Source organism: Sarcophilus harrisii, chromosome 3 (assembly GCF_902635505.1).
Source record: "Sarcophilus harrisii chromosome 3, mSarHar1.11, whole genome shotgun sequence".
Taxonomy (NCBI): Eukaryota; Metazoa; Chordata; class Mammalia; order Dasyuromorphia; family Dasyuridae; genus Sarcophilus; species Sarcophilus harrisii.
This window is the reverse complement of record NC_045428.1, coordinates 349232730-349257833: the sequence shown is the minus strand read 5'-3', so window position 1 is coordinate 349257833 and position 25104 is coordinate 349232730. Positions and strand designations below refer to the sequence as shown.

Here is a 25104-nt window from a genome sequence, read left to right as displayed (position 1 = left end):
GCCTCAATTTCTTCAAGTGCAAAATAGGAAAAATTAATAGCACCTATTTTGCAGGATTACTGTGAAGATCAAATGTGATATTTGTAAAATGCTTAGTAAAATAACTAGCACATAGTAGTAATAAATGTTCATTCTTCTTCCCCCTTTTCCATAGCATACATCATAAGCAATATTTAGAACTCTTAAGTCTTTCATATAATTGACCCCTCTCTTTAGGATGCTAAATACTCTAGCGATATTGATAGATTAATATTTTGACCAAACTATTGAATGCCTTTGAAAAGTCATTAGTTCCAATTTTCTATTTAAAAGAACATTCTCAATAATAATGTTACAGGATAATTTCATTTCTTTTTAAGTCCTATTAATCTAAATTAAAGAAGAGTAGCAATGAAAAATCAATTAAGCTATAAAAATATCTATAATAAATTCTAAACAAAAGAATTATAAATATTCCTTTCTTTCTTACACACCTGTCTTGGTTTTATCATCAGCATACTTTTTTCCACATCTAGTCCACGAAGTTGCAGTTGTGACTCAATTGCATACTGGGAGGAAAAGAAGAATGACTAATTAAATTGAAGCCAACATGAATAAACAAGAAAAAAACAATGATTTTGAGAATAAATTGCCAACTAAATCCACACAGCTTTGTAGATTTCAATGATCTCTTAAAAATTCTAAAGCTAGATGTTTTAATGGATAAAAAGTGATGCTTGGACACAGTAATATCTAGGCTTAAATGCTACCTTTGGCATTTAATAGATGTCAAGAAATCATTTAACATTTCTGAGCCCTATTTTCCTTATCTGCAAAATGAGAATAGTAATACTGTTACTATTCACTTTACATCATTATGAAGCTCAAATGAATGATGTAATAGATTATTTAATATACTTTAAAATAATAATATAGTAAATGCCCCCAAAATATTTCAGTTTGATCATAGTGAAGACTATGGAAAGAACTCTAGTTTCAATTTCCTCATCTGTAAAATAGAAGTCATTACTGTACTACCTCTTGATAAAGAAAGAATTCTAGATGTGAGGAATATGTAGTGCAAAGAGCACTGGACTGATGGTCAAAAGACCTCAGATTTGATCTTGACCTTACCCAAAATCAGGTATGTACAGATAGCAAGTGGAAGAGTTGATCTGGGGTCTAGAATCTAGATTATCTTAAAGCAAAAATCCCCTGCATATCTATTTGAAAAAAGAAAGAAAGAAAAAAGCCAGCCTTTCCCTTTGAGCAGAAAATATTGCATCATATTTCTTTCTGTCTTATTTTTGGCAAGGCAATTGAAGTTAAGTGACTTGTCCAGAGTCACATAGCTGGTGAATATTAAGTGTCTGAGGTTGGATTTGAACTTGGGTCCTCCTGAACTTTATCCTATTTCACAGAAAAAAAATTCAGTCCTTTTATTACCAGTTTCCTCTCATCACCAATCCTTAACTTCTTGCATGTTTATGAGAATTTTGGAAATTATGTTGGTTATTGCCAATACCAACTCTTCTTCTTATGAGCTTATTTATCTTAGATCATCTTGTCTCCTCTGGGAATCCATCTATCAGATAATTTTATCTCTTATACTATTTTAAATCTTTCTTTATTCAAAACTCCCTCTCTGCTTTTTACAAACTTGTCCAGATGTCCCTCCCCATTGGTAAAGTATTTTGACCCTTCCACCTCGCAAGTTATTATTTTCTATGTCTCTTTTCCCTCTACTAGTCAAATTACCAACAAAGATAGTCTACAATCCCCTACTATTTCAACTCTCCCTCACTTTTCTTCTCCTTTTTTTCTTTTTCTCTCTCCTGTTACTTCTTATATTAAAAAAACACTTAGCATAGTACTGAGCACATAGTAGATGCTATATAAATGCTTGTTTCTTTTCCTTTTTCCACTTCTTTATTCTATATATCTTTTATTTACTAAATATATAATATATATGCCCTTCAGAATATTATCTCCTTAATGCAAGAATTGCTAATATGTTTGTATCCTCAGAAGCTGGCACAGTGCCCAGCATATAAGAGGCATTCTAAACAAAGGTTGCTGTTGGAATAATTGATATAAGAACAGTCTATACCAAGAATAATATATTTTTAAAAGAAAATGTCCCTCTGAAATAAAATTCATTTAATGGATAAATTATTCATTAGAAATAATTGGATGATAACAAATAATTGAATCTTTTCATGTCATGTCATAGGATTTGCATATAATTTTCTTAATAATGTTAGTAATTGACATTTGTGTAGTGCTTTAAAGTTTGCAAAGCTTTTTACTTACATTATTCAATTTGAGCTTTATAATAACCCTGTGAGAAGAGTATACAAAGACCCTCTTATGTCTCAACTACTTTGTCAGAATCACTAAGTATAACAAGATATACTTACTACAATCCCTTGTGTTTCCCCCTCCTATTTGAGAACTTTTAAAAAAAGGTAACAGTTACCATGTTGAAGGAGAGATGTCCTGGATGGAAATGGTTGGGATAAACTCTTCTAGAAGCTTGCAATCCCTAATGCATCCAACCTGAGGACTAAAATCACTGTCCCTAAGAGTGTAGTTATGAATTTGGCGGCTATAACAATAATAGTAGTAGAAAATCCATTGAGAGCTATAAGGTTTAAGAAATGTTTTATGTGCCTTATCTAAGAGGCAATATGAAGTGATGGATAAAGTATAAGCCCTTGGATAGGGGTTACACTTGTGCTTCACACACTTAATAGTTTTAGAACCATGACCAAATCACATAATGTTGCAGAACTTCAGTTTTCTCATTTGTAAAATAAATGAGAATACTTATGCTTTTGAACTCAAAGAATTAGAGGAAAATGAGCTTTCAAAAACTTAGTATTTGCATAAAGGAGAGTAATTATCTCATGATATTTATGCACCCTTATATGAAAGAACAATATGATAACCATGATAGAACAGACACTTGATTACCTGAAACAGGCTGTGAGCTTAAGTGACTTGCTTATCATTACTTAAATGACTACTAATTCAGGGGCAATGTAGGAAATCAAGTATTTCCTGACTTTTCAACTAAGAAAGCTAAATATACAAAATAGTTAATGCAGATTTACAACATAAATGATATAAAAGCAGAAATCAAGCATGTTGAATGATAAAAATAAAATTTACTCCATATCTAGGTTGAAAAAAAACTTGGCATCTAATTTATCTTATCAATCAATCTAAATTATCTTATCTTATCTTATCTCTAAATTATCTTCTCTCTAAAGTTCAAATATATTTACTTGAGTAAATTGGCAGGAATACCAGGAGCATATTAGTGAACCATCCGTCTAAAAATTAAGTTTAAAATTGTTTTTTTTTTTTAATAAAAAATAGAATAAAACATTATTCTCTAGCTATCTATGAAAAGACACCTATATATGTTATAAGAGGCTGAAGGGTTAAAGAAATAAGGTCCATATTGATTTAACTTGATAAAATAAAACAACATCCACAATTAATAAAACATTTATAACTTCAGTTGATTTAGGCTAGCAGTTTGTTCAATGTCTTTAAAAAGATTAATAAATCAATGTCTCTATTCAATCTTTCCTCCACTAAAATGTTTTACTTGAACAAAGGAATAAAGCTACAATCTATAAAAAATGCCTAAATCAAAAGCATTTGACAGATCTTTTTTTATTTTAAGGTTACTTGAAAAAGACTAGTGAATAAACATTCAAGACAGGAAATTGATGTTCTCAAGAAAAAGGAAAAATAATATAGATATATATTTTTAAAAGTTTCTTACATGGTCAGAAGGAAAAGCTTTGGCTTCTAGAAGAATTTTAAATCGTGTTGGCGTTGGCTTAAAAAACGATAACTGAAACAAAATAGTTTTATTGGACAAGATATTAATAACACTTGTAAATTCAATCACTTTACAACTTTTGTCTTATAATCTCTATACATTATACAAACATAAATTAATTGAATTTAAGGCTAAAAAATATGAAAACTTTGTTGTTATCAATAAAATAGAAACATGAAAAGAAGTTAATACCAAAATGTTATCATTTTTATTGAAATTTAATTGACATTGTCCATCCTCTGCAATGGAGGAATTCTCCAGTTAAGAACTCTTTAACATCATGTTCTTTTTTTTTAAAAATAAAGCTTTTTATTTTCAAAACATATGCACAGATAATTCGACAACATTGACCCTTGCATAACCTTGTGTTTCAGATTTTCCCCTCCTTCTTCTACCTCTTCCCCTAGATGGCAAACAATACAATATATGCTAAACATGTTAAAATATATGTTAAATCCAATGTGTATAAGCATATTTGTACAATTTTCTTGCTGCGCAAGGAAAATTTGATCAAAAAAATTAGTAAGAAAACAAAAAGCAAGTGAATAATAAAAAGAGTGACAATGTTATGTTGTGATCCACATTCAGTTCCCACAATCCTCTCTCTGGATGAAGATGGCTCTCTACATCACAAGATCATTGAAACTGGCATCAATCATCTCCTTGTTGGAAAGAATCACATTCTTCAGAATTGATTGTCATATAATACTGATGTTGCCTTGTACTCCTGGTTCTGCTCATTTTACTTAGCATCAGCTCATGTTTCTCCAGGCCTTTCTAAAATCATCCTCCTGATCATTTCTTACAGAACAATAATACTCCATAACATTCATATACTGTAACTTATTCAGCCATTTTCCAATGGATGGGCAGTTTCTTGCCACTACAAAAAGGTCTCCCACAAACATTTTTGCACTTGTGGGTCCCTTTCCTTCCTTTAAGATCTCCTTGGGGTAAAGGCCCAGTAGAAACACTGCTGGGTCAAAGGGTATGCATAGTTTGATAATTCTTTGAGCATAGTTTCAAATTGCTCTCCAGAATGGCTGGATCCATTCACAATTCCATCAACAATGTATCAGTGTCCCAGTTTTCCCACATCCCCTCCCACATTCATTATTCTTTTCTTTTTCTATCATCTTACCCAATCTGAGAGGTCTGTAGTAGTATCTCAGAGTTGCCTTAATTTGCATTACTCTGATCAATAGTTATTTAGAGCACCTTCTTATATGATTAGAAATAGTCTTAATTTCTTAATCTGAAAATTGTCTGTTCATATCCTTTGACTATCAGTAGGAGAATGGTTTAATTTCTTATAAATTTGAGTCAATTTTCTATATATTTTAGAAATGAGACCTTTATCAGAATCTTTAAATGTAAAAATGATTTCCCAATTTATTGCTTCCCTTCTGATCTTGTCTGCATTAGTTTTCTTTATACAAAAACTTTCTAATTTAATATAATCAAAATTATGTATCCGGTATTCAATTATGAGTTCCAGTTCTTTGGACACAAATTCTTTCCTTCTCCACAGATCTGAGAATTACACTGTCCTTTGTCTTCTAATTTTGCTTATAATATCAATCTTTATGTCTAAATCATGAACCCATTTAGATCTTATCTTGGTATGTGGTAGCATCATGTTCTACAAAAGTAACTTTGAACAAATTTCTTTAATTTTAGTTTGCCAGCTTCATTAAATTGCATGATGTTTTTGTTTGCTTGGTTTTGGTTTTTGCTTCTATGCCTTCAGTTTATTTTCAGGCTTCTTTGAAATGCCTTTAGATCTTCCATGAATTCATTGTCATTTTTTGTCCCTTGAATCATAATCAGCCTTACTTTACAATGTGTATCCTCTGGAGGAACAACTTCTAGAAAGACTAGGATTTATATACATTACAGTTATTTTTCTTCAGTGACACTAATCTTTTATTTATCCATGTTATCTTATTAAAACAATAACAAAAATAATACTAAAATGTTACTGAATTCCTATTAATTACAATGAACAACTGTGGTTTCAGAAGAAGAGGAAGCTCTTGCCTTTCTTCTAAGTAGAAAGGTGTGGGAGCAGGATGATATATATGCTGCCAGATTCAGTTGCTTTATTCATTGAGCTTTACATAGAAATATTTTTATACGTACATATAGATATATATATATATATATATATATATATATATATATATATAATTACAAAGAAAAACATCATTGTGATAGTATGTTGGGAAATGATTCTGAAGTTTAAAAGTCACAGGTAAAAGTTAATTAAAATAAAATACAGAAAATTCATAAAGTTTTTCATTTTGAAAACTTAAAAATTTTAATTTTTTTAAAAAGTTTTTTTTAAAAAGTCTATGGTAAAAACTTTCAGAAATGTGAAACTACTGACAAGATCCCAAATCAAATGTTTATAAATATGTTGGATATTAAAGTATCATATTTCCTTCATTCATTTTTCATTCATTTCTTTCCCTTCATGTTTAAAAATGAAACAACTCCCAAAATACCCATTCATGATCCCACTTGATTTGTGGTATTGTTGATAGAAGATGATATTTAAAGAAGAATTTCTGGGATAGAAGAGATCAGTATCTCTTATAATTTAAACAAAATTTGGTTTTGTGCATTCTTTAAAAGCAGTTTCTCTTGCTATTTCTATAGCTCTTATTCCTTATTCTCTAAATAAAAATTGATCTTGATCTCAAGGCCCTTAGAAGCTTATGATTATGAAAAAGGCATTATATCGTGATCTAGTATTTTCTGGCAAAGATTGAAAATAATCTAGCAACTTATTAAAAATAAATACACCACCACAAGTTCATGAATTAAAGATAAAGAAACATCAGATTCGGGAACCAAAAATGTATTTAAAGATTGTTGGGAAAGCAAACTTACCAGTAGGAGATGCAAATTAACTGTCAGGCCATTCATTAGGGCTATTTCATCCTTATGAGCTCCTATAAAGTAAACAAACATTATAGCAGATTTTTCTTTTGATCCTTCATAAGCTCTATTAGAGCAGGTGGAAAAAGAGAATACATAAAATTCAGTCACTCTTTCTTAATGGCCTTGAAGTTAAGCACATATTTTTGAGGTGTTGCCACAATGAAATAGAAGCTTACCCTGTTGCCTCACTGTACCATCCAGACACACACATACACAAAGATACAGATGCATTTAGTTTTTTTCAGTTTTGATGCAGCAAATAAAAACAAGACAATAAAGTATTTTCTCATTCCTGTAAACTAACAACTGATTTATTCATACTATTACATTCTTAGCCAAATTTCCAAACAGTACATTTTTGTGCTAAGTATGTCTCTAAAATATGGCTAAAAAGATATTACAACTAATCACATTTTTATACTAGTGGTAGTAATGTCTCCCTAAAATGCATCTTTAATAAAAGAAGACTTCTTTGCATGACATAATTCTCCATTATTATATTGAAGTACATAACAGTTTACAAGATAAAATAGCTAGGATACAAAAGCTTTCAGTTTATCCATTCACACAGAGACATAAAATAATTAATATAAATATATATCATCCAACAAGGGAAAATGTAATCTATATCTCCAACTTGACTGTTAATATCTGACATCTCTAATTCTTACTAATCAATTTTTTGGTATGAAAGGAAGATAGAGGAACCATATGAAGGTTCATAGACAAGAGGAAACAGGACACCTAAGAATTCAAAGCAGGAAAAAAAAAATCAATACTTTTTTTGCTTTAGGCTCTTAATTTTCCTTTTTGAAAGCCCATTATTTCTTTTCAAGTTATAAATTTTCATCAGAATTGAAAGCATAAATTAAGTATCCTCGTGTGAGTAATGTGTTTTTTTTGTGTGTGTGTGTGTGTTTTTGTTAAAAAAAAAATATTACAAATAAAAGCAAATTGTAGACATTTTTCCTGGAGCACATCCCTATGAAGAAATATAATTTCCTCATCCAAAAAATGATTAGGTTGTATTCAGTAATATCTGACGTATTTTTTAGCTCCAACATTCTATCAATCTATTGCTGATACAGATTTATTTTTAAAAAGAAATGACCATAACTATCAATTTTACTAGTTTATATAAAGAGACTAATAGTGTCATGGCATATGGATCCTTAGAAAGGTCATTTCAGAGGAAGAAAGTGAGAACAAATCCACATTTGATTGGATTTTTTAAGCAGATCAGTATATAGACTTAATTCTTGTCATAGAAACTGTAATGTTATGTAACATAATTTGATGCTTTCTCAATTTACCTAAAAAACAGATGAAGTATGAAATATATTTCAAAGTATTAAAATATTGTGGGATTTATCCTCAGTAATTATAAGATGGATACTTCTAAGAGGAATGTAAATAGTCTCATTCCACCATTTCCAATATTAATTGTGTTTCGGCTCAGATATGTTAACCAAGACCATCAATGAATCAATTATCTACTAGGACTCCACCATCCCCTCAATTATCTGCACCCACAACTTAGAAATTCTTTTGACTCCTTATTCTCCCATCTTCCATATACAAGCAGTTGCCAAGTCTTGTCTACTTTGGAATTTTTCTTATATATTATCTTCTCTCTTATACAGCCACCACCCTGGTGAAGGCCCTCTGCAGCTTATCCCTTGACTATTACAACAGCTTGCTTAAAGGTTTCCCTGCCTCAAGTATCCCCCACTGCTGACTATTAGGCCTATTCAGTAGGCCTAAAATGCAAGTCTGGCCCTATGCATTTTCCCCTGCCCTCTATTATTTAATAAACTCCTGTGGCTTTCTATTATCTCCAGAATCACATTCAAAATCCTCTGCTTGGGTTTTAAAGTCCTTCATAACCTGACCACTTCCTATCCTATAACTCTCATTCCTCTCCAGGTTTCACACTCTCAGGAATTACTCTACTATTGCAAACAGAACCTTCTTCATCCTAAAAGTTTACTTTTCTCCTAGATTTTTCATACTAGGAGCAGTGTCTACCCCATGGTCTCTCCCTTTGATTCTTCTTTTTGAACTTTTTTCATTACCTGTCAACCTTTCCTCTACCCACACCTGCAATATATAGCCTTTTCTAGACGCTGTTGACACAACTTTCTTTTTAATTCTGACCTGAATAAATGGTCGGTAGGCATTGTTACTGGTATTTCCTCACCACCTTTGGGAGGGTAATTGATTTTAAAAAACGGGTGATGGTTTGTAATCAGAGAACCTGCTTTCCAGCCTTGGTCCTTCAATTTGCCACCTGTGTGGCCTTAAGCAAGTAATTTTACTTCAATGGGCTTCACTTTTCTCAACTCTAAAATAAGAGGATTGGCCTAGATGGCCCCAAAGTTTCCCTCTAATTCTAAATCTATAAACCTGAGTTTTGGGGGGGAAGGAGTTGTATGTTTTAGTTGTTCAATAATTTTGTAGAGATCAGTATATGCAATTTCAAAAGGTTATAGAGCATAAAAGTTTGAGAAATAAAGACGTAGGGAATAAAATTATAGACTGTCTTGCACATTGTTTAATATTCTGTGGTTCCTTTAATTACAATTATTGATAAGGAGAACAATTGTAATGCTTACAATAACAGCTTACATTTATATAGCATTCTAATGTTTATAAAGTGTTTCACATATATTAGGTCATTTTGGCCTCAAAATGACCCAATTAATGAGTATTATAGTTATTATCTCTATTTTACACATGAGGGAACAGAAACTCATAGGGATTAAGAGATCTTCTTAGTTATCAAGTCTTAGAGTTAGAATTTGAAAATAGGTCTTCCTCATACAAAACTTCCAGGTCCCAAACTGTCTATTATACCATGCTTTTTTCTACATATTATTTGACCACAATTTATAGAAATTGGTCAGTAAAATGATTAAATGTTTATATAATTAAACATTTTAAAAAGGATTACATAAAATTTACAAAGAGTAAAATGAGTACAAACATAAAAATAAACATTTTTCTGTTTTTGTCATAGCATAATATCTGAAAAAAAGCTTTATCTAAGTAATTGATGTTAAAAAATAACTTAGTATACCTAATGATCAATATTTTATCTCAAATATATATTATTGGAAAATTGTTTAAAGAGAAATATGAAACACATATAGTAACTAGTGAATTAAGTGAATTGTAAATAAAGAATACAATGGGTAGAATTCTATCTCACTACTAACTATTAGCTCTATGATTTCAGGTAAATTATTAAAAATCTGTAATAATTTAAAATATAAAATAATTGAATTAGACCATCTCAAAAATGCCCTTCAGTTCTAACATCTTGCTATTTTATATACCATAAGATGCCATGGCTCATTAAGATAAATTGTAAGATACCAGAACTTATATTTATTTGTCTATTTTGCTTGGAGTTTTAAAGAAAATCTGCCATGAGTGGGGTTAATTGAATCTTCTGAAGCTGTTCATTGTACTTAGAATAAAATCAGAAACAATGTTGTGCAAAGAGAATTTCCCATAAATTGAAAAACAAAGTATAATCCATTTACTTCCTTTTATTTTAAATGGTATTCCCCTTGACTTATATCAACAGTTTTTAAAAAATGAGAGATATTAAAGAAAACTTAGCATGTAATTTATGGAAATTTTTCATATCTTTGTTCATTAAACACTAGTGCTAATCTTCATCTTCTACAGAACAATGTAGTTTAATACAAAAAGCACTCAATTTGAAGAGGTTTGCATTCTAGTGTTCTCCCTGTAGGCTTTGGATAACTCACTTTACTTTTCAGAGCCTCATTTTCATCATTTACAAAATAAAAGGTTGAATCAAATTATTTCCCACATTCTTTCCAGCTCTCAATCAATGAGCCCATTATCAAACTGGAAGAAATATATTTCTGAATATAATTTGCTGTACAAAACAAAAGAAGTGGCTTTTTAAAATAAAATAACAATTCAATCTAAATATCACCTTCTTTGCTTGACAATATTCAAAATTAAATGACCCCACATTTGTCATTTGAAGCTCATGACTTTTGAAAATTATACATAAAGCTTTCATTTAGTGAGTTTTATGATCACAAAACAATTTTAGCCCATTTCAAAAGACAATTTTTGCCATTTGTGAGTGAAACTATTATAGGAACTAATTTTCTCCAATTTAATTAACCTATAACAATATCCAAAGACTATAATCCAAAAGCCAAAATAAAGTCTGTCTTCTTCCTATTACAACTTTTGTGAGAAGGACAAAAGTCCCAAATCTTATATTTTAACTTATATTTCTCTTATAGAATTTATAATCCCAAGCCCACCTAAATTTTCCAAATAACTATCATTGTGTTAAGGCAGACAGTGACCTTTTTTCTGCATTTTACTGTCATATCTGGTGAACTTCGACTATAGTCAGAGCACTTGATAAGTACTGCTTCTCCGATTCTCACAACAACAACAATAATAACAATTTTACACAGAACTTTCAGCGTCATTAAGGCATAGTGGATAGAAAGCCAGTCTTGAATCAAGTCAGAAAGACCCAGATTCAAGTTCTCCCTTTGAGATATACTATCTATGCCATTATGTAATGGTTATTTAACCTCTTAGAATCCTGAGTAATTCTCAACGACTTTATAATGCAGAGGTATAGATGATTGGTAACAGTGGTGAACTTTCTACTGACTGAGATTCTCTTGCATGAATAAGATCATAGTTCCAAGTTATTTATTTATCTAAAATTTGCAAAGCATTCCATAGAAGTTATCTCATTCAGGACCCATGAGGTAATTACTTTAGCTATTACTATTCCCATTTTATAGATGATGAAAAAGATTTAGGAAGATTACTTGATGCTTCTGTTGACTATACCAAGCTACCTCTTTATTTCTTCATGCTAATGTCCAAATTGTTGTCATTTTTGTTCTTGTACACATAGACAAAAGCATCACCAATTTCTAATATTTTGATTTAATAGGAATATACTAGGAGTAGAATGAAGTGGTAAAATACATTGTCATTCCATTTCATTCCATTCCATCTCAAGGTGAGCCCTACAATGTTAGATAATCAATTCCAGTTTTTTCAGTTATGTTCTTCAGTTTGAACATAATAAAGAAACTTGTTTTTACTGCCCTTGACTCCATGGTATGATATATATTCAACTCCGTAACACTTTAACAATAAAATGCTTGCCTATTTAATAAGTAAGTTGCTATAGAACTATAAACTTTTAAAGGAAAAAAAGAAATCTGCTACAAGTTTTAGTGCCTTTATGAATAAATCTTATAGCACAATATCTACTTCAGGTTTTTTTGATATAGCTAGAAACATTGTCCTTTCTCCATAGAATGATAAATAGTAAGCCCAAAGTATACTAAAATTTAGTTTATGATTTGATATTAAACATAAAAATAAAGGAAACCCAGTTTCTTTCTCCTATCTTTAGCTATTGTGGAAAATGAAAAAAATTACATGTTCATAATAAGGATATTTCATCAATGCTTTCAAAATTCTTTGTGTTCTTTGCATTATTGCCTAAATTCAAAATGACTCCTGAATAATCACAAAATATTAAGACAGTAGAATTAAGCCCATATTTTATATAATACATGTCTAATCCAGAATTATTATGATGTTAATTGGCTCCATCTGAGGGAAAAAAATCACACAAACTGTTCCTGGGTGCTAAAATCTGAATACAATTATAAGTCACATTTTCTTACTGAATAATATTTCACACAAAGTGAAGAAAACTGCTAAATAAGTATTTTTATTCATTCAGAATTGGTTGAGTGATCAAAATCCAAGACTTATCATTAATGGCTAGATGCTAACTCATCTCCACTCAGTGGAGTCTTAAGAAATTGTCTTGGTCTTATGAGACCCAACATATTTATCACTAACTTGTTTAAAGGTGTAGATGTTTTGCTTATCACATTTGCAGCAAGCACAAAATTGGAAAGAATAGTTAAGAAAATTGATGGTAAAACACTGGGTAAAATCTAAAATGATGAAATTTAATATGGATATTTAGTTTTATCCTTGACTTTAAGAAATCAGTTTCATAACCATAAGGTGGGAAAGATTTGGCTACATAGTTGTTTACCTGAAAAAAATATCTGGTGGGTTTAGGGAACTGAAAATTCAACATGAGCCAGTATTGTGATATGGTAACCAAGAAAGTTAATGCAAACTTTGACTACATTAAGAGGGATACTACATCCAGGCATAAAAAGGGGAATATTCTCTATGCTGGTCACATCACATTTAGAGTCCTGTGTAAATTTCTAAGAGGTGAATATTCAAAAGATAACTATCTTTAGAAACAAAATATCTTTGGAAAAGACAAATATCACAGACATACTATAAAGCCCTTAGTGTGAGATAATCAGGATAGTGAAAAGCTCATGCCCTATGAGGCATATTGAGAAAGATTCAACATAAATTCAGGTATGTAAGATACACGGCAGAAATATATGTATGTATGTGAATATGGATATATACATACATATATATGTATACATCAAAAACCATGTATGCAATGTAGTCCGAATTTTATTAGCTATGAATTTCTATATTGCTATCCAAGACTACTATTTTATAATGAAACAAGTAAACCATGTTTCATATTTCTGAGATGTCAAGTTAGCTTTTCAATCTGAAAATATGATTCCAAGGCAATTATTTTACTTTTATTTTTAGATGGAGTGGGGTGAGATCTGGACTTAAGGCTTTATCAATAGGGAAATTCCCTTCATGTATGCAGATTAGCAGCTGAACTTTATAATGCAGTCTCTGAACTACATACTGAGAGGAGAAGTGACTTATCTCTGGTCTCACAACTTGTATGTATCAAAGGAAGGGCTTAATACCAATTCAATGCTTTTTTATCTATGGCCACTCACCATAATATAACATTACATCATAATATATATTTAACATAATATAACATCACAATAACTGGGATGAGGGTGGGTAGTCTAGATCCTCACAAGAAAGATTGGTTATGCGCACTGACAAAAAAAGAAGAAATGTAGATAAAGGATTTGATTAGAAAGTAAAATGCCTTCACAAGAATATGTTAACTCTGGCTTCAGATTTATTGAATTTGAGATAACAATAGAATATCCAATTGGAAATGATATCAGCAATATGGAACTAGAAGGGCTAGAGATGAAAATGTAGTAATAACTTATACTAGCTATATTTAACTAGTTGAAGCTAAGCTAATGAACTGAGTAGATTGAAAGAACATAATAATAATAAAAAAAACATTTTGAGAGAGGTATTTACTTCTCAAACTTTTCATTGTTTTTCTAAAGACAGTCTAAATGGGGGCAGCTAAGTGGCACAGTGGATAGAGCACCATCCCTGAAGTCAGGAGAACCAGACACTTAACACATCTGGGCTCTGGGCTGTGTGACCCTGGGGAAGTCACTTAACCCCAACTGCCTGGGGGGGGTGGGTGTTCAGTTAATTGAAGAAAATCACACATTAAAAACTAGAATAAGGCAAATGGAAGCTAAATGTCATAGGTTCCTAGAATAATGGATTTAGAGTTAGAAAAAGATCTCAGAATCACAGCTAATCAATCAATTTGTTAAGCACTTATTATACATGTGTACATGTAGCAAGGATAAAAGAAAATAGCTATGTTACACTTCATTCACTGGATCTAATAGGACCATAAATTGTTGACTAGAGATATGTGTGACTGAGACAAAATCTGGCTGATCATGTAGAGAGGACAACAGCAAGTGTAGAATGGACAGTGCTGTTTTTCAGTGGATATATGCTTTCAACATATCAAACAGTGATAGACACAAATGAAAAATAATTTAAAAGTCTATAAGGGATTGTGTTATGTGCTATGAACTGTGTAGAACATAAAGGATAATACTATTCTTCCACTCATCAAGTTTTCCTTCTCTTTTTAATGAGGGGTGAGGGGGAGAAGAACACAGAAATTTATAAAAGTATTAAGGAAATCCTTCAGCATATAAGGTACTATATTGTTTTTTTTTTTTTTGTTTTGTTTTGTAACAGCCAGGTTAGGCAGTTTAGGTTACTATATATAATGCAGTAAAAATCTTTGCCCAGCATCAGTCATATAATACTACCTATAGCTAACCTTTAGTGTTAACAAGTGATGTAATTAAAAATGCAGTAAGTAATAAACAGAAGCTTATCATTATTACTCCCACAAAATCAATCCCTTTACAATTGATGTTTAAGCTTTAGAACCAACCATTTATACTCTTTTTAAAAGATTTATTGTTATTTATACTCACCTACAATGTTATTCATATGGTGTACAATGCACTCATCTCCTGTAATCCAAGGACGTTTTCCTATTTCATGACCATAACTTCCTCTGAAATGGAAAAAGGACACAGAAACACCTGAGCTTTTTGTTTGGAGAAATATCTCAGCATCAGAAATTGACAGATTTCCAAACCAATCTTCATTTACTTCTTTGTAATTATGAAAAAAAAATTAAGCAACAACACTCCAAAATTCTTTAAACTTGTTTATTTTCAGATTTTTTTGCTTATTTTTCCATTAGGAAAATAAAATTAATTTGCCTTTTTTTTTCAATATTTATAGTCTGATTTATTTTATATTTTATCTGTAATTAAACTGATTTCTTTCATTTACAATAGGATCATCTAGTATGAAATCAATTTTGTAAACTCCTTGATACCTACTGGCCTTACGATCAGGAGGACAAGGACTAAAAGACTAAAATAAAGTTAACAGTTTAATCATATAACTGCAAATTGAATAGGTTTGAAGAATGTCATCATCTATATGATACCTCTAATAAATAACATTTGACAAATATTGATTATATTAATCAATTTCTATACCATTCCCTGACTGATTGATTTTCTGGTAATTCTCTTCATCTTTCTTCTCATTATAATTTTTTTCTAGAAATTGTATTTAACAAATGTATTGAATGTTTCATATGTATAAAGAAATGGACTAAATGCTAGGGAAATTACAACAAGCAATTCAATAAACATTTATTAAGTATTATAATACTTATTAGTATTATAATTATAACCTAAAATATTCTAAGCACAAAGATTTAAATGGGTAAATTCTTCACCCTTAAGATCTATGGTTTGGAATACATTATGTACTAGGCAAAATAGAACAAGATGCGTCAAGAGAGAAATCTTGAAAAAAGTGCCATAAGAAAGAATATTATCACTCAGAAGATTAGGGAAGGGTTCACAGAAGAGGTGACACTAGAGTTGAAGCTCACAGGAAGTTAAGAAATCTGAGGTATATAGAAGTATGTTCTAAGGACGGGTTATAGTCTTCATGAATAGAAGGGGAAGTTAAAATGTTGCATTCAGGGAATAGTTAATACTTCAATTTGGATGGAACGTTTTGATACTCATGGAGTTTGAAAACTAATAATCAACAGAGTTTATTCAATTTTCTATATTGTAGTATATTAATTATTATCTAGAGACACAAAAGAAATAGAAGAAATCGCTTAATAAAAATTACAAGTGAATGGTTAGAAAACCATATAAAAAAACATATGAAACACAAAAAAAGACAAAAACTCATAAAATTTTATCCTGAAATGAACCAATGAGACCCTATTAAATCCCAATCTCTCTGAGCTTCAGTTTGCTTAACTGTAAAATTAGGGGATTTCAAAGGCTTTCAAGATCACTTACTGTTCTAAATCTAAGATCCAATGATAATTTGGTCTTAATTTTACTGATTAAAATTTTTACTATACTTAATTTTACTGGTTAGAAAATTGAAAATAAGAAAGGATAAATAAGTCATTCAAGAACACATAGCAAGTCAGTGGCAGAATCATGACCAAGATTTTCCTCCAAGTACATCTAAATCTTGTGTTTTATCCAACACAAGTGCAAGCTATGCATAAAGTAATAAAGATAATTCAAAAAGTACTTTATGATTACAAAATATTTAGATATACATTATCCAGTTTGATTATTGCAATAACTTTGTGAGATAGGTAGTATAATTATTGTAACCATTAAGGAAATATGTAAATTGAGGATCAGAGAAAATGACCTATATACAAGTAATATACCTACTAGTTATGGCAAAGAGAGAACAATAACCAGGGATTCTGACTCTAAATACAGTATTCTGGTCAGTTAATTGTATATGTCCCAGTTAATAATCAATAAACAACTATTAAATACTTACTTTCATATCCAGAACTGTCCTAAATATTGGGTAATATAAAACAATGCAAAAAACAGTCCTTGATCTCAAAGAGCTTACAATCTGATGGGGGTGACAATGGGGAAATAAATGTATACAAAGCAGGCTATATATATAGTATAATTAGAACATAATTAATAGAGGGAAGACACTAAAATTTAGAGGGATTAGAAAAGGCTCTAAGTAAAAGACTTAAAGGTAGTCAGGGATGACAATAGGTGGAGTTGAGGAGAGAGTATTTCAGGAATTGGAGACATCAGAGAAAATGCCTACAGGTGAAAGGTGGAGCTTATTTGTGGAATAGTCAGGAGGATAGTGACACTAGATGGAAAAATATGCGATGAGAAATAAAGTATTTAAAGACTAGAAAGATAGGAGGGGGGTACATTAGGAAGAGTTCTAAACTCTCAATAGAGGATTTTGTGTTTGATCTTAGAAATGATAGAGTGTCACTGAAGTTTACTGAGTGGGATGTGTGTGTATAGAAAGGAAGATGAATATGTAATAGGGGAGGTCAGCAGAGAGGCTGGGACAGGACAATTAGATTTGAAATAACCAGCATAGAGATTATAATTAAATCTACATGAACTGATGAGATCACCAAGTGATGTAGTACAGAGAAAGAAAAGAGGACCTAGGAGTGAACCTTGAGGGAAATCTATGGCGGAACAGCATGATCTGGTTGAGTAGCTAGAAACACTGAGAAGGAGCAATCACATAGGTAGGAAGAGAACCAAAAGAAAGTAGTATCTGAAAAACCTAGAGAGAAGAGGATATAAAGGAAGATGATGTGCTAAATAGCAACAAAGGCTACAGAAAGGTTAAGGATAATGTGATGGAGACTTTTGGTGGAATGATAAAGTCAGAAGCCAGATTTTAAGGTAATAAGAAGAAAGTGATTGGAGAGGAAATGTATGTAGGCAATTGTACACAGCCTTTTCAAGAAGTTCATCTACAAAAGGCAGAAGAGAAAAAGAATTACAGTTAGTGAAGATGTTAGAATGAAGTGAGGGTTTTGTTTTTGTTTTTGTTTTTTTCTGGATGGGGGAGACATGAGTATGTAGGCAACAGAAAATCAAAAGGAAAGATTGAAAATGACTGCTACAATAGGGATGACAGAAAGAGAAATCTGTTGGGACAGATGGGTTAGAATGGGATCTCTGGAACAAGTAGAGAGGCAATTCACCTTCATAAAAGACTACTTCATCATGTGAGACAGAAGTGAAGGAAGGAGGAGTTAGTAGTTGAAGGCATTTAAATGGCCACAAATAAAGAAGGTGAGAGTTTAAAGCACATGATGTCAATATTTTCCATAAAATATGAAGCAAGGATCTCAGCTGAGAAGCTGGGGAAAAGGGGAATCATGGGAAATTAGGAAAGATAAAAAGGTTTTGTAGAACCATTGTGGAGAGTGAGTTACTGATCTGAAAAGAGAGATATAGTAAGACTAACTCACAGTAGTGAGTACCTAGTTGAGGTTACATAACATATATTTCTAGTAGACCAGTGGATGTATTGAGGTCTAGATTTGGGGTACTTAAATGAAATTAGGATTTAGTTGAGGTTTAGTGGCAGGTTTGGGGTACAGGGAGTCAAAGAAAGCTCCCCTGCAACCCCCTTGGATTCGGCGCAAGGATACGGTGGTAAATGAGGTCTAGTAGTGGTGCGAGTAACCAATAAAAGCATTTATTAGCCCTAGAGCTAGATTGATAAAAGAGGTTTATTATTAAGTTTAGAAGTAGGAGATAGGTGAAGGTAGAGATAAGGAGGACACCGGACAGAGGGTACAGTGAACAGAGGGTCCTCACATGGGTGCCATGTTTGCAATCTCTGCCAAGAGGGGTTCCCAGCATGGCCCTTTTATAGTAGGAGACTTAGCTCCAGGGACTTTTGGGTGTAGCCCCAAAGTTGGCTCAGATCTGGGTGGGGCTGGGACTTCTATTGGAATTCAAAGGGACCAGGATTTGTGAGTCAAAGGGTAATTTACATTAACTAGGGGTGTTGGGAATCAAAGATTGGAATCTTTCCCACATCAATTTCACTTTTTATCAGTTCATATAAATCTTCCCAGGTTTTTTTTTAATCATATGTGTAATATTTTTATAGTGCTCTGTAAATTCATATATAGTGGTTAATATTAAATATTTGTACCAATATTATCCTAATTTTATGTACTTTACACTATTCTTATGCCTTTCCTGTGTTTTTCCAGCTGCTAAAAATTAGTTGTTTCTCAGGGATCTATATATTCTTCCATTAAGTGCAGACAATGGTAGACAGTGGCTGGCCTTGGAAAGAAGTGAGAGGTCAAGGAATTAAAGGGCAAAGTGTAGATGAAGAGTAGGATTTAGTAGGGGAATACAGAGGGATAGTTGAAAAGACAAAAACTTATGGTCAGATCAAGGGATTTTGGAATAATTAAACATAAAGGCAGTATTATTGTGAGTGATGGTAAGATCAAGGGAATGAACATCTTTGTGTATAGCTAAAGTGGTATGGAAAAGTAGCTCATGGGAAGTGAGTTGTTTGAGGAATTGAGTGGTTTGAGTGTTAAGGGAGAGTTGATATAGAATAAAGAGTCATAACAAACTCATTGAAGGAAGTGACCAAAGAATCTATAGACAACAGCTATTAGGATTTTGATTGGGTATTAGATCTAGCATGAACTTCAAATGAAGAGATGTTACTGAATAATGGAGTTAGGGAAAGAACCTGGGAGCAGAATCAAGATTCTGATTCCCCTATCTGAACCAGTAAGCTGAGGAGGAGTAAAGGTACAACCAATATTGAAAAAACTGGCCAAAAAGACTGGCAAACATCTGATTTAAAAAAAAAGAAGTTTCTTTTCACATGACAATAAAGATAAACCTATTTCCTCATGCTATTTTGGTTATGTTTCATTTAATTTAAAGTTAATTTATTATCAATTTTATTTATTAAATTTAATTTATTAAGTAAAATATTAAATATTGGCTAATTGAACACTTGGCCCTCCAGACACTAGCCTGGGCATTACAATAAAGCTCAGAAATGAAAGGAATCTCAAAAAATCATATTAGCCAGTCCTTATATTTAGGAAGTTAGGGAATTATTTCCATTCACCATCTAGCAAAAGTTAAGAGAGGAAAATTAATTGACTTTATTGAAGTTAAAGTCTAGTAAGTGATAAATATATACAGTAACCAAGAACTTTCCTCTGAAGAAAGTACTCTTAAGGAGTATTTGTAGTATTGATGTAATATCATTTTGTGGGCCCCTGATTTTAGGGTGGACTTCTATTCTGTCAATAAGTCAGTGATTCTAGATTTTCTGACTTTGGAGTCTGCCTCAGGAAACTCCCACACCCAATCTATCTGATTCTGATCATCCTTAGTCATATAATTTCCGATCTTAGGACAGTCCCACAGATCAAACTCCTTGAAACAACAATGAATAAGACCACTCCCCAATTCATTGCTGATTGATAATCTGGTCAGTAATAATCTGGTCAATGAGAACCAAATTCCTCCCTACCTAAGAGCTATGGAATTAGCATATCAATGATAGAAGCTAAATAAATATCTCTCCTTGTTTCTGTTTCTTTGCTAATTTCTTTTTAGAAATTCAAGCCCACTTTGGAATGGTATTACTTACAATAAATTTTGTCCCTTGGCTAAGGAGATGGCTTCAAGTCTGCAAATTCTTTTAAGACACCTGATGACATTGGTCTGGGATCCCAAACTTTTGGGGTCCCCTTTTCCCAACTTCAACATTTGATAACATGATAAAGGGAGAGTCTGGCCTCCCCTGGCTTGATTTACCTCTTTGTCAAAATAAATCTCCCATTTTTTTTTTCCCACAATCCTACAATGGGACATCCCAAGTCACTGGGAGAAGGCTTGTCTGGTCATGATGTGTTCCACACTCCTTGACTGGGGACACCCAGACTGGGAAATTCTTGTAATTTTCAGTAAAGTTTCTAGGGAACCTTTGCCACCCTTTCACCTCTGTGAGTCAGAGAAGAATGAAGTGTATAGGCAAATTTTGGCAAAAAGTCCTCTTTTTGTTTGTGTCTGTGTCTCTGTACAGAATTTCTATGTCGTGTTTGTTCTATGAGCTAGATTTTATTACCTGGAAAGATTTAAAATGCAAACAATAAGAAAAAACCTCTGTGCTGTAGTTAAAAGGTTGGGAAATTTTCTTTAAAAAAACCTTACTTTTTTATGTGGATTTCCGTTCTAGCTACACTGGGGGCTACACAGAAAAGTTAGCTAATTAAAATTAAAATAACATCTTAACAGATTCTCAAAAATTTTGAGAGCAAAGCATCTTAACAAATTCTCAAATTTTTGAAAGCAATGATTAAGAAGTTTGGCAATTAGTCATTTTGAAATTGCAAGAAAATTTCTTGAAACATATCAATTGTGGAGATTGCTAGCAAGATCAATGTGGTCCAAGTCTCTCTGTTTGCTAACTCTTCTCATCTCATAACTGTAGGGAAATTCAAATTCTGCCTCACCTGCAAAAATAGGGGAAACAAAACTGTGGTATCCCACACAACCTTGCCCAAACACCCCACAACCCAACTTGGGGGAGAGGGCTCAGACTCCATGGTCAAATCCCCTTAGCCCTGGCACCTGAAACGATCAATGGGATAACTTGGCATCAGCTTTCAGGAGGTTCTATTCAGAAACTGCTTGGGAAGAATTTAGGTACTTCTGGCAGCACTCAGAAAGCCTCAATTATAGATATGTATCAGCTATGTAATTTATGGCAAATTATTTTATCTCTGCTCAGTTTTCTGATTTGTCAAAAGAAATAATAGTTGTTGTGATCACATAATTACAAAAGTATCGCATAAAATATGGTATATGTTTGTTAACTGCTTTATTGGACATAATTGCTTCATGTTTGATAAATTTCTGGATTTTTTATGTGACCAACAGATAAATGATTTCTATGTGTGTGTAAAGTAATTTGGAAATTTGTTTGAGATAAGATAGTAAAAACAATTTTAAAGGAAAGCCCACTAAAGGGATCTATTTGCACTGACAGTGTTAACCGAAGAGTTTTGAAACTTTAGGAAAACAAGATTAGTTTTTCACTACTTTAAAAACTCTAGTTATCTAGAGTCAGACTTCTGGAGGCTTTGTCAGTGGCTTTGTCCTGGCTCACAAAAGATAAATGATTTGTGTGTATAGGAAAATAATCAAATTGCAATTCAGTTTGTCTAGGCTTATTAACTAAAGTTAAGTCAATTTTAAAATCTATCTCAATTTTAAGAATTGTTTTGTTTTCTCTCTAAAACAAAAGGGAAACTTATTTAAGAGAACAGAACCTACAGCTAAGACTATTTGACTATTAGGAAAATTCTAAAATTGTTAACTAAGTTACTTGGAGTTATTTCATCATGTTAAGTCATATCAGTTTATCTTTAAGTATGAGGTGTGAAACTCCTTTCCCCCTTCACAGAGTGGAACTTTTATCTGGACCCCACTTTTCCAGAGGAGACCACTGTCCTCAGCATGCATTTTATTAATCAGTCTGCCTCAGACATTCGGAGGAAGCTGCAGAAGTTAACTTTGGGACCTGAAATTTCTCAGACTCAGTTGTTAGAAAAAGCTTTTGGAGTCTTTAAAATAGGGCTCGCAAGGCTGCAGTGCTAGAGCAAGAAACAAGGAGCAAGCTCAGTTTTTAGCTGCTACCCTATCCAGGGTTCATGCTTTAGATGTCATGGCTACTGGGCTAGCAATTGATTGTCCTTAGAGGAAACTCCCAGGCCATTGTTCCAAATGCAATCAGGAGGGGCCCTGGAAGAGAGACTGCCTACAGAGGGGTTGAGTCTCCTTCCCCCAATCCCCTGTTCTCTGATCTCCTCAGGAGATCCCATGCCTGGATTTGGCCAGGCTCCCCCTTACTCCATATCATGATGGCCCAACCCAGAGTAACTTTGAATGTGGCAGGTAAGACCACTGAATTCCTTTTTGATACAGCCTTGTTTCCTGTCTTGCTCCAGCACTAATAGACTTAGCTGCTCCTCCTCCTATAGAATAATGGAGATTGAAGGAAATTTAAGAACTATTTTGAGATCTCTTCTCTGCCCTGCCAGTTTGGTGGCTTGTTATTTAACAGTCCATTCCCTCCTGTTCTGCTCCCTTGTTGGGACCTTCTCAGAAGGTCCTCTCAGACCTCCAGGTGCACTTTTTGCACTTCTCTCAAAGTCCTCCCATATTCCCTCTGAAATCTCAAAGGAAGTAGATTCCTTTGTCTGGGACCAAGAATCCCTGGGCGAGCTACTTATGCCATTCCAGCTTTAGAGCACCTACTCCCAGCATGTTCCTTCATAAATACTAACACCCAGTAAAGCCAGAGGATAGGGAGAGATTACAGGCCCTGATTGAGAAATGTATTTATTTTCCTTTTTTTTTTTTTTGCTGAGGCAGTTGGGGTTAAGTGACTTGCCCAGGGTCACACACCTAGGAAGTGTTAAGTGAGGTCATATTTGAACTGGGGTCCTCCTAACTTCAGGACCATTGCTCTATTCACTGCGACACCTAGCTGCCCCTAGAAATTTCTTAAGCACAGCTTTTAGTTCCCTGTAACCATCCTCACTCAGATCCCAGGAGACACAATGATTTTCCATTCTAGATTTTAAAGATGCTTTCTTTTGCATACCATTGCATTAGCATTCATAATTTCTTTTTGCCCTTGATCTGCAGCCCCACCTGAGAGGCTTCTCTGATTGCACCCATATAAACCCTTAACTTCCAGCCCTTCCCCCCCATGCAGGGCTATGAAAGGCCCATACAATCTTATCAGTCTGTTAAAATCCTGAAAGCTAAACTAATCTCTAGCTCCCACTCTAGCCCTACCTAATGAAAGATGGGGAAAGGAAAAAGAGTAAACATCTATACTGACTCCAAATATGCTTTTCATATTTTCCATACTCATAAAAGTATATGAAAAGAAAGGGGACTTTTGACAGCAAAAAATTTTTACTATTATATATGCAAGGGAAACAGGTTTGCAGATTTGGCTGCCTAAGGCTGCTGCCCATTTAGCCTCGATCCTAGTATGTTTACTTCCCCAGCTGGCAGGAAAGGTGAAATACCCTTTCTCCTTCTGGGTGATTTCAAACACCCTCAGGCCAGTTTCTAATCCCAGAGGCAAGCCAGTGAGAACTTCTTTTATTTGCATGGTTTAGTCTTCACTGCTCAAATAACTCAAAAGGTGTCTTAGTCACATAAGACTACCATTCTTTGTTTCTTGTTACTTACAAGAGGTTTGCTTCTACTATTTTTTTCTCCAACTCTCTTGGTATCACTCTGTAGGCCTCCAACAGTGGGGAGCTAACTCCTTGGTCAGGCTGTGCCCTCAGCATCCTCTTAGCAGCCCACATATGCAACCTGATGCATTATTTGCAAAAGCCCCATTCCCAAATGTTGCCATCCCCACCCTGGATGCGCCCCTTTTCTACTACCTATCCCTCAGTGAATAACATTAACCTGACTATCCTTTATTTTCTTGCCAGAAAGATAATAATTGTAGGATTTCTATTCCAAAATTATTCTGACAAACTCACTCAAAATACTTCTACACCACCTTCCTTGAAGCTTGTTCATAACCTTCTGAGAATTTACATTCAGAATCCTGAAACCAGACAATGGCCTACACCAAGCTACTCACTTGAAAAAAATGCTCTTCAATCCTTGTGAAATTTATTTTCACTGGTCACAATGTTGTGCCACAGCTCCCTTTTGATGCCCTGACCTGGTTTCCCCATTGTCCTATAAAGTCATTCTGCCTCAGGTTATGACTTTGCCCTGTTAAAAGGTCTACCTCAATTGCTCTTACCTAAAACCCCAGGCTATAATCATTCCTTCTTAAATGGTTGATGAGATAAAGGTTTTATATCTTTAGGTTATAGTCTTTCCTTCCTAATGTTTGACAGGATAAAGGTTTATTCATTTTAAATGTCATTAGTATCAGTAACCTCTCAAATACCTCCCTCCATTATGTCATTGTTCTTGTTATCCTATAAAAAAACTTGCTCTCTGATACTTCGTGCTGGATTCTTTGAGATGATAGTCTCCTCCAGCACTGGGAACAAGGTCCAT

General features: G+C 33.1%; 1 protein-coding gene across 2 annotated transcripts in view; it reads right to left on the bottom strand.

Annotated features, from left to right (window-relative positions):
* Positions 1-25104, bottom strand: part of KYNU (kynureninase) — a 142741-nt gene that overhangs the window by 72877 nt on the left and 44760 nt on the right. For both annotated transcript variants that reach the window (XM_023499197.2, XM_003763844.4), the window contains exons 4-7: positions 15073-15155; positions 6734-6795; positions 3779-3850; positions 474-548 (exon numbers count right to left, since the gene is read on the bottom strand). In XM_023499197.2, the coding sequence (XP_023354965.1) occupies positions 474-548; positions 3779-3850; positions 6734-6795; positions 15073-15155 (292 nt within the window). The remainder of the gene's footprint in view (positions 1-473; positions 549-3778; positions 3851-6733; positions 6796-15072; positions 15156-25104) is intronic.